The 10,773-nt window shown below is 44.9% G+C and overlaps 1 protein-coding gene across 1 annotated transcript; it reads left to right on the plus strand.

Annotated features, from left to right (window-relative positions):
• The first annotated feature begins 5,278 nt into the window (after positions 1-5,278).
• Positions 5,279-8,312, plus strand: LOC121169355 (ATM interactor-like). Its single transcript, XM_040999935.1, is given in 1 exon segment — positions 5,279-8,312. A coding segment is annotated over 1 exon segment (2,409 nt). The 3' UTR covers positions 7,688-8,312.
• The last annotated feature ends 2,461 nt before the right edge of the window (positions 8,313-10,773 follow it).

The following is a 10,773-nucleotide window of genomic DNA, read 5'->3' on the forward strand; positions in this document are numbered from 1 at the left end:
ACAATACTGAGGGAAAAAAAGCTAATGTTCTGAACAGAGTAATAAAAGATTAACTTTCTGGGCCCAGCAAGGTGGCCTAACAGCCAAAGTGCTCGCCTTGAACGCACTGGGATCCCTTATAGGTGCTGGTTGTAATCTCGGCAGTTCAGCACTTCCCAACCAGCTCCCTGCTTGTGGCCTGGAACAGCAGTTAAGGACAGCCCAAAGCCTTGTTACCCTGTACCAACCTGGGAGGCCTGGAAGAGGCTCCTGACTCCTGGCTTCGAATCAGCGCAGCTCAGGTAGTTGTGGTCATTTGGGGAGTGAATCACAGGGATGGAAGATCTTTCTCTCTGTCTCTCCTCTTCTCTGTATATCTGACTTTGCAATAAAAGCAAACACACGAAATCTTTTTCAAAAAGTGTAGGCCCTGGCAGCATGGCCTAGAGGCTAAAGTCCTCACTTTGAATGTGCCAGGATCCCATATGGGCGTCAGTTCTTATCTGGGCAGTTCCACCTCCCATCCAGCTCCCTGTTTGTGACCTGGAAAAGCAGTCAAGGAAGGCCCAAAGCCTTGGGACCCTGCACCCATGTGGGAGACCTAGAAGAGGTTTCTGGCTCCTGGCTTCAGATCAGCACAGCTCCAGCTGTTGCAGCCACGTGGGAAAAAATCAACAGAGTGAACATCTTCCTCTCTGTGTAACTGATTTTCCAATAAAAAAAAAAAAACAAACTAAAGCTTTTTTAAAGAAAGGCAAAAAGTGAATATTTATTAGCACTTTGTTTTACATGGTTTTTTGCTTTGCTATTTGTAACTAGCATTGGGTTTGATATTTTTGTCTTATGATTCAGATATTATCACAACCAACACGGGGAAGAAAATTATAATATCAAAAGAGTAATTACTCTCATTGAGACAGGTTTGAGTTCAGTTTCACATTTTCTCTTTGTTCTACACTGTCTGCAGCATTTTCTAATGTGTCTGTGTTGGAAACTGTTGATCAGCAAATGAGCGCACTCAGGGAAGGGTAACTATACGGGAGGAGGAAGAAAGATCTCTCTTTGTTTATACACATGTGATGCTTTCCAAGTATTGTGACATCACCCATAATCACTATAGAATTACCTGTTGTATTGTTTTTTCTGAGTCCCTCAAATTATGGTGTGCATGTTTGCTATGCTGCTGTGAATTATTCAAATCTTGCTTAATTCATGTTAAAAAGATCTGTTCTTGGGCCCCGGCGGCATGGCCCAGCAGCTAAAGTCCTTGCCTTGAATGCACCAGGATCCCATATGGGTGCAGGTTCTAATCCCAGCAGCTCCACTGCCCATCCAGCTCACTGCCTGTGTCCCGGGAAAGCAGTCCTCAGTCGAGGACGGCCCAAAGCCTTGGGACCCTGCACCCGTGTGGGATACCCGGAAGAAGTTCCTGGCTCCTGGCTTCGGATCGGCATAGCATTGGCCGTTGCGCTTATTTGGGGAGTGAATCATGGGACAGATGATTCTCTGTCTCTCCTCCTATCTGCATATGTGACATTCCAATAAATAAATAAATCTTAAAAAAAAATAAAAAGATCTGTACAATGATTTCATTTTTTTTCCTGTTTCCAGACTTACTTTATGACCTAGAATACAGTCTATCATGAAGAAATGTCCATGCTCTGATGAAAAGAATGTGTATTCTGCAGCCATGGAAGTAAACATTTTATAGATAATAGGTCTACTTATTTCATACTGTGGATTAGTTCTGCTGTTTGCAGCTGATTTTTTTTTTTTTGAACTGATGAAATTTGGCTATGAAGTCCTCTAGTTGATGGCGTTACACTAAATATCCCATTTATATCTCATAACATTCAATTAAATGCACCATTGCCATGATATTGATCATATAAACATTTACTATCTTACTGCTTATTTGATCCCTTAATAGTGCTCTTCTTTTTCTCTTTTGATATGTCTTTTTGAACTTCAATTTGTTCTTTATTAGGACGCTATACCTGATCAATATTAACTTTTATGAGCATGAGTTATTTTTTTTCCTGTGCTTTCAATTTCAGTTTTTTCTGTATCATTGTTGGTGAGCTTTTTGCTTTAGTCCATTAAGCCAGTCTGTATCTTTTAACTGGAGAATCTAGATCATTTACACTCAAGATTATATCTGATAAATAACCAGTTGATCCTGACATTTTCCTTAAATGGCTTTTCTTTAATTCTCAAAATCTGTTGAAGTAAAAATCTGTGAAAAATTCCCTGTTTGCTTGTTGTTTTTATTGGAGAGAAAATTCAGTTTCTCACTTTTCAATTCTATTTCATACATTAGTAATTGATTATCTCCATGTTTTGATTCCATTATGTTTTATTTTTAAAATTCATTTTATTTTTATTTGAAAGGCAGATTTACAGTGACGGGGGAAACACAGAATGAGAAAAGGAGTGAAAGAGGAAGAGAGAGACCTTCTCTCTGCTGGTTCACTCCCCAGATGGTTAAAGCATCTGGAACTCAGCCAATTCAATGCCAGCAATAGCAGCAGGAGCTTCTCCTAGGTTTCTCATATGGATTCCAGTGCACAGTGAATTGAGCCATCCCCTTGTTTCCCCAGCCATTAGCAGTGACCTATATTGGAAGAGGAGCCCCTGAGACTTGATTCATATAGGATGCCGGCACTTCAGACGGAGGCTTAGTCTACCTTACCATGGCACTGCCTGCTACCATTGTGTTTATATTTTAACACTAAGCTGAGACCTGTTACCTTCAGTATTGCTGCAGAGAAACAATTTTTAAGCCTCCAATAACATTATTAAAGCATATAAGTACTTGAAAACTCTGCTTAGGTACATCATTGTTCAAACATTGAAAACCAATGTTTAGAAAGTAAAACTTAAATGCATTTAATATAATGGAATGCTTTATACAAGGTGGCAATAATAAGAATTATAATTTACTTAAGAAGTAGTGTATATTTTTAAAAAGTGAAAGGGACTGTATTGATAATATGAGAAGAAAGTTTTATTAGCTCTGAGTACTTTATTGAGTAAATTTTCCTTTAAAAATATTCTAACACAATCACCATTTTTAAGATTATTAAGATTTCTTTTTATTAGACAGTCGGATGTACAGAGAGGAGGAGAGACAGAGAGGAAGATCTTCTGTCTCATGATTCACTCCTCAAGTGACCGAAACTGCAGGAGCTGAGCCAATCCAAAGCCAGGATCCTGGAGCCTCTTCTGGTGCTCACATGTGGGTACAGGGCCCCAAAGCTTTGGGCCATCCTCAACTGATTCCTCAGGACACAAGCAGAGAGCTGAATGGGAAATAGAGTCGCTGGGATTAGTACCAGCACCATATATGACCCTGGCATATTCAAGGTGAATATTTTAGCCTCTAGGCTTTCACACCGCGCCGTATTTTTGCCCTATTGTGTATATATGATCTTCACAAACTGCTATTTTGATATTTAATGTCATTAATTTTCAACTGTAACATAAGCCATACATTCACAGTAAATTAAATTTAACCATTTATTCAATGATTATTTTATGTATTGGTGTGAATTCCTGCCATATGAGACTAAAGTTATGTATGTATAATTACATCATTTATATTACAAGTACTTGGTTACTTAAATTAGAAGTAATTCATTTGAAAAATGTGATATTAGGACAGCCATCTTCTGTCTTTCTAAAGTTCTTTTTAATAAAAATCACCTTAGGATGTTGTGTTTGTATCAAAATGGCAGTTGATTAGTACACTTTAGAGACACACAGTTTATACTTTTTTTAAGGATTTATTTTATTTTATTGGAAAGGCGGATATATAGAGAGGAGAGACAGAGAGGAAGATCTTCCGTCCGATGACTCACTCCCCAAGTGAGCGCAACTGCCGATGCTATGCCGATCCAAAGCCAGGAGCCTCTTCCGGGTCTCCCACGCGGGTGCAGGGTCCCAAAGCTTTGGGCTGTCCTCGACTGCTTTCCCGGGCCACAGGCAGGGAGCTGGAAGGGAAGCGGGGCTGCTGGGATAGAACCGGCGCCCATATGGGATCCTGGGCGTGCAAGGCGAGGACCTTAACCACTGTGCCACCACGCCGGGCCCGACAGTTTATACTTAACTAAATTAATCAGAGGGAGAAATCAATGTTGTTTTGATGTTATGCAAGCTTTATTTTTTATGTCCTGTTTAGGAAAAACGATGCATTAGTTTTGCAAGGTTTGTGAATGTAATCACTCAAAGCAGCTATCCTAAGCATGAATGTGAAATGTATCGAAGTCTAGGTAGATGTATGCAGGGGATAGAGTGGATATTTTTATATCACTGGCTATATTTGAGCATACCTTAAACTTTCCAGTGCTACCTTAGATAAAAGAGAAAAATATGAAGTGAACCCATTCAGTTAACTGTAAAAAAAAAAGCTGCTCAAATAAGAAGTCCATGTTGTTAAGGTTTTATAATTTTACTTTAGAAGATTCATACCCGAAGTATCATAAATATGCTGTTAAAAATGATGCTGTTGGGCCCGGCAGCATAGCCTAGCGTCTAAGGTCCTCACCTTAAATGCGCCCAGGATCCCATATGGGCACCGGTTCTATCTCAGCAGCCCCGCTTCCCTTCCAGCTCCCTGCCTGTGGCCCAGGAAAGCAGTGGAGGACGGCCCAAAGCTTTGGGAGCCTGCACCCACGTGGGAGACCCGGAAGAGGCTCCTGCCTTCGGATCGGCATAGCATCGACCATTGCGCTCACTTGGGGAGTGAATCATCGGATGGAAGATCTTCCTCTCTGTCTCTCCTCTCTGTATATCCGCCTTTCCAATAATAATAAATCTTAAAAAAAAAAATGATGCTGTTGCATTCAGTATGATTAATATATAACAACCACCACAAGGGTTTGTTGTTGTTGTTGTTGTTGTTGTTTCAAGATGACAAGCTGGAAGTTAAAAACAAACAAAAAAATATTGGTTGGAGGAAAATTGCTATAGACTTGCATAAAAGCAAGTTGTGAACTATTGTGAAGACAGTTTGAAATTCTCTCAATATTGGAAACTAGAGAGGGAAGGGAAATTGGCCTTTTCTCAAAATTGTACTGACTTTGGATATATCATATCTGTTTTTCCTAATTGTTTTATGAATTATTCATTTCTTTGAAATACAGAATTAGAGGGGGGGGGTCAGTCTGGAGCCATGAACTTCATCTGAGTCTGCAACATTTGTGGTAGTATCCCAAACACTTGGCTCATATTCAACTCCTTTCTCAGGAGTCTCTACAGACAGATGAATTTAAAAAATAAAAAAGAGCTTCGGGGAGCTATGGCGGCCTCGGAGGCGGCGGCGGCGGCGGGGCCCGCGGCTCTGGCGGCGAGCGCTCCTGCCATGCCGGCGGCCGCGAGGGGAGCCGCCGCCGCAGCCGCCTCGGGCCCGTGGGGCCTCCCGGGGGCCCCGGCTGAGGGGGAGCCGCCCGCGGCCCCCGCGCCGCCGCCCGGGGAGCTAATCCAGCCGTCGGTCAGCGAGCTGTCCCGGGCTTTGCGGACCAACATCCTGTGCACCGTGCGCGGCTGCGGCAAGATCCTGCCCAACAGCCCGGCGCTCAACATGCACCTGGTCAAGAGCCACCGGCTGCAGGATGGCATAGTAAATCCAACAATAAGAAAAGATTTGAAAACTGTGCCAAAATTCTACTGCTGTCCAATTGAAGGATGCCCTAGAGGCCCCGACAGACCGTTTTCTCAGTTCTCCCTCATGAAACAGCACTTCATGGAGATGCATGCCGAGAAGAAGCATAAATGCAGTAAGTGCAGCAACTCTTATGGCACTGAGTGGGACCTGAAGAGACATGCAGAGGACTGTGGGAAGACGTTCCAGTGCACATGTGGCTGTCCCTACGCCAGCAGGACAGCACTGCAGTCCCACATCTACCGGACTGGCCATGAGATCCCCGCAGAGCACAGGGATCCACCTAGTAAGAAAAGGAAAATGGAAAACTGTTTACAAAAGCAGAAGTTGTCCAATAAGGCCATTGAATCACTGGGCAACCAACCTACTCCCACACTAGACTCTCAAGAACTAGAAACGTCAGAAAGCAAGCTCGCAGCCACTGTGGAAGACTCCTGTGGCTCCAGTGCCAAAAAGCAGACTCTGGCTTCTCCAAGATACCCTCAGAAGTTGCTCTTACCGAAGCCCAAAGTGGCTCTGGTTAAACTCCCTGTGATGCAGTTTTCCTCTGTGCCCGTCTTTGTGCCTACAGCCGACCCCTCAGCCCAGCCTGTGATGTTAGGTGTGGATCAGGGCTCTGGCACAGGGGCTGTGCACTTAGTGCCCCTGCCCGTGGGAACCCTCATCCTCGGCCTGGACTCGGAGGCCTGCTCTCTTAAAGACAGCCTCCCGCTTTCAAAAATCATAAACCCTGTTGCTGTCGAGCCAGTCAGTACAGGTGTACAAGTGAACTTGGGCAAAGGTCCATCCAGTCTTGTACAAGCACAGGGGGGCACAGGTCAGAAGAGCAGCCTGTGTTCAACCAATGTGCCGTCAGACCTGTCTTACGCCTCCCACGGTGTCCTGCCTTCGGCACAGTGGGCTGGCCCCGACTCTGCCCTGTCCTCCTGTTCTCAGGCTGACTTGTCGTTTGATGCTCAGGTGTCCCTTCCCATCAGTGTTCACACCCAGACATTTGTGCCCAGCTCCAAGATGACCTCATCCATAGCTGCCCAGACAGATGTGCTCCTGGACCCTTGCTTCCAGTCAGGTAGGGTCTCCCGAGAAACTCAGACCAGCAGGATGCCGGTTCCCACAGAGGACTGTGTGCCGGTGAGTCACGCCCGGATGTGTGGAGACATCTTTGAGAGCGTCCATTCGTCATAGAGTGTCTCTGCAGACACCGTGATGAGCAGCAGTCTGGAGGCAGAGTCAGTGACTCAGAGTTTGCTGCCCAAGGCTTTGAATCCAGAGATTGAGAAATCGGCACCAATGTTAAACTTCAGCACACAGAACACCACAGATAATCAGACCCAAACCATAGATCTGTTAAGTGACTTGGAAAACATCTTGTCAAGTAACATGCCTGGTCAGACATTGGATAATCGCAGTCTTCTGCCCGACACGAATCCGGGGCCTGACCCCCAGCTCCCATCTGGCCCAAGCCAGAACCCCGGAATAGATTTTGATATTGAAGAGTTCTTCTCAGCCTCAAACATCCGGACACAAACCAAAGAGAGTGGGCTGAGTACCATGAACCCTGAGTCTGTCTTAGAGTCACTGGACATCGAGACCCAAACGGACTTCTTCCTCACAGACACGTCTGCTGCGCCCTACAGCTGCAGGGCCAGTGCTAACTTCTTAGGCCTCGAGATGTTTGACACGCAGACACAGACAGACTTCAACTTCTTGGACAGCGGCCCTCACCTGCCCCTGTCCTCCATCCTGAAGCACTCCAGCTTCTCCATGAGCACCGACTCTTTGGATACGGAGACCCAGACTGAGAGCAGCTGCGCCACCAAGAACTCCCCTGCCCTGGAAGGCAAGGTCGAGTTGAACAGTGCAGAGACACAGACCATGAGCTCTGGTTTTGAAACCCTGGGGAGCTTGTTCTTCACCAGCAACGAAACTCAGACAGCAATGGATGACTTTCTTCTGGCCGATTTGGCCTGGAACACGATGGAGTCTCAGTTCAGCTCTGTAGAGACCCAAACATGTACTGAGCCACACGCAGTCTCCAACTTCTAATAGAGGGGTTTGCCTGTGCCATTTCCCCCTGGGGCTCCAAAGCTGGGCATGGGGCGACAGTGTTAACTCTCTCGAGCACAGTGTTGATTCAGTTGTTTGGTTCTTTGTGTGTGGCTCTTTGCCTTTTGTACGTGTAAACATGAAAATTGTGTATAAATGTGAGTGTATTATGAACTGTAAGATGTTGACCTCAAAAGTCTGCTTTTGTGCTGTCTACATGTGCTCTTTCACAACTAGTCTTTTCATCTTCTGAAAGGAAAATTAATTTCACACCTGCAAAACCTCTACGGTCCTTTAGCTGAAGCCAAGCTTTCCAGCAACAAACTTCTCAAAGCTTCAAATTCAGCCAAAGTTCACTGATACTGCTCCTGAAAAGATTGTTGATGATGCTTCCGTGGTCTGTGACTCCTCCGCCTTGAACCTCCGTCTGCTTTAACATCTCGTCTCTGAAGACAACAAGGAAAACTACAACCGTCATTCACTTTTGAAGCAGATTTCCTGTAGTCAGTCGGTGCCATCCCTGCTGTGTGTGAGCTGTTACCGATAGCAACCGAGTGTGCAGCACCTCCCTTACAAAAGGTCTGTTACTGTCAAAACTCGCCTAAAGAAGAGCAAGAACTTAATGCCCACAGCAGTCCCTGTACCAGGGAGGTAAATCATCCCACCTCAGGAATGTGGGGTTGTGGTCACAACCCATTCATTCATCCTGGGGTGTCCCCTGCTGTGCGGACAAGTTGTCTTCTATGCCCACACCACAATCAACACAGAAGGCTTCTGTGACCAAATGTGTACCAGTTTGTCTCCAGCGAGCAGGCAGTTCTGCAGCCGACACCAGCTGGGTGTCCTCTCATTCGCTTCTGCTCTAACAGCGTCCACTGGAGGTAGCCTCAGGCTGAGGGTTCCATCCCCTGAGACTGCCCAGCATTGGGTCTCCAGACCTTCTAACTGACCTGCTTTAAGTTGGGGTCCCCATAACTCCCTTCTTGAACTTAATTTGGTAGAGCAGCTAACAGAACCCAGAGATATATGGGTTTATTAGTTTAATATAAAGGATGTTCTAGAAGATTCAGATGAAGAGCTTTGAGTTTTTACAGACTTTATTTGCAGGCACAGTAGATCAGAGCACTAGCCACCAGCAGTCAACTTAACCTTCATCTCCTCCTCCCTCCCTGGAGGTAACGGCAGATGGAGCTACAAAGTCCCAACCCTCTAGTCTTTCTTGGGACCAGTCCCCATCCTGAAACTACCTAGAGGCTGCCAACCACTGAAGTACTCAGCACGTAAGGCCCATCACTCTGGGAAGTCCAAGGAACTTAAGAACTGTATGCCAGAAGACCAACTACATCCCAGCGAGGGACTTCCTGCTGTTCCCTGCCGGCCACCACAGAGCTTTGCAGCAGCTTCCCAGAGAGCATGCACAGGCTGGGTCTGAGCTGTGTCCCTTGAAGGAAAAGGCCAGGAGAGCAAAGGACATCCTGAGCCCCAGGCAAGAGTGCAATCTCCAGTCATTTTCAAGTGACTTTTCCTTTCATCCACATTCATCTTTTCCTCAAAGAAGGAAAAGTATCTTATTTTGTGCCTTGAGGCTGGCAAATACAGAACTGCCTAAAACATGCTTATTCTGCATTTTGTTGCTTTATTTATTTATTTATTTATTTATTTTTAAAGAGTGATACCAAACTGACTTCTCCAAAGAACACAGAGACGGTCTTGCCTTCAGAACCAAGAACGTTTTCTGTGTTTTGAGACGGAGCATGCTGTGGTGGGTTTCTGCCGTTCGGAAACACTGACTTCTTTGTTCACCAACTTCCAGGCAACCAGACTCAGTGCAGCCTGAAGGTTCTCCAGTTTACAACAACAACAACAGATACAAACACTCTGTCCTTTCTGTGGCACAGCTTCATGCTACCAAGGGAGCGAACAATCCATTCATCAGGCGGCATGGACCCCTACATCAGCTACAGAATTGTCAGTAATGGATTAGTGACATACTCTGGGCAGATGAACTCAACCTAAGGGTGCAAGTTTGCTTTGGTCACAGTTGCCTATGAAATTTTAAGTTTCAAAAAAAAAAAATGGAAAGCCTTAATGTAGAATTTCATTTATGGTTTAGAATCATCACTGCCTTAATGTTCAAACATCTAAAAGTCCTTCCAGGAAATGGAGAAACACATGTTTGTTTATGGTTTTTTGTAAATAGAAATGCAGTGATCTACTGTTTAAAAATGGTTGTGTTTGCTATTCCAGCCAATCTGCTACATACGGAAAAATAGAGCATGTCATAGTTGATGGACAGTAACTGAAGTGTCTGAAGATTATTTGCAAAGACAAATTCAGTGATTAAAGAAAAGCTAGAAGTCTACATTTGTTTGTGAGTTCTTCAGCCTCCTCATAAAGCAACATTTTGTTGCCTTACCTCTTCACAAACTCATTGTTTTCCAGAGGCCAGTGGTGGAATCATCATGTCCAATTATTGTCGTTACTGTTTGGAGGAAATATGCTGACAGTTGTTGTAGAGAAGACAATTACCCAAGTTTTCATTTGATTAAAAAAAAAACTACACTAAAAAAAAAGAGCTTCATTTAATTTAAATGTTATATCAACAGGGAAAAAGAGAAAGAGTGTGAGTGACAGAGAGGGAGAGATATCTTCCATCTGCTAATTTACTCCCCAAATGGTTGCAATGGCCTGAGAGAGAAAGAGATTCCATCTACCAGTTAACTCTGCAAATGGTTGCAGTGGCCAGAGCCAGGCTGATCTGAGGATGGGAGCCAGGAGCTTCTTCTGGGTTTTCCCAGTGGGGGTAAAGACCCAGGCCTTGGTCCATATGCTGCTGCTTGCCCAGGCCATAAGCAGGCAGCTGGATTGGAATTGTAGCAGCTGGGGTTCAAACTACTGCCCACATGGGATGCCAGCATGACAGGCCAAACATGACCGGCCCAAGACTAGCCTGATAAGCCACCACATTGGTCCCAACAGAGATACAGATTTTAAGTGGTGCAGTGTTCAAGTGAACCAACTCCAATATGTGGTGCAGCATTGCAAGCAGTGGCTTTTTGAACTATGCCACCAGCCAGTCCGTTTTT

This window comes from Ochotona curzoniae, unplaced genomic scaffold, assembly GCF_017591425.1.
Source record: "Ochotona curzoniae isolate NIBS_2020 unplaced genomic scaffold, NIBS_Ocur_1.0 scaffold_1852, whole genome shotgun sequence".
Classification (NCBI taxonomy): Eukaryota; Metazoa; Chordata; class Mammalia; order Lagomorpha; family Ochotonidae; genus Ochotona; species Ochotona curzoniae.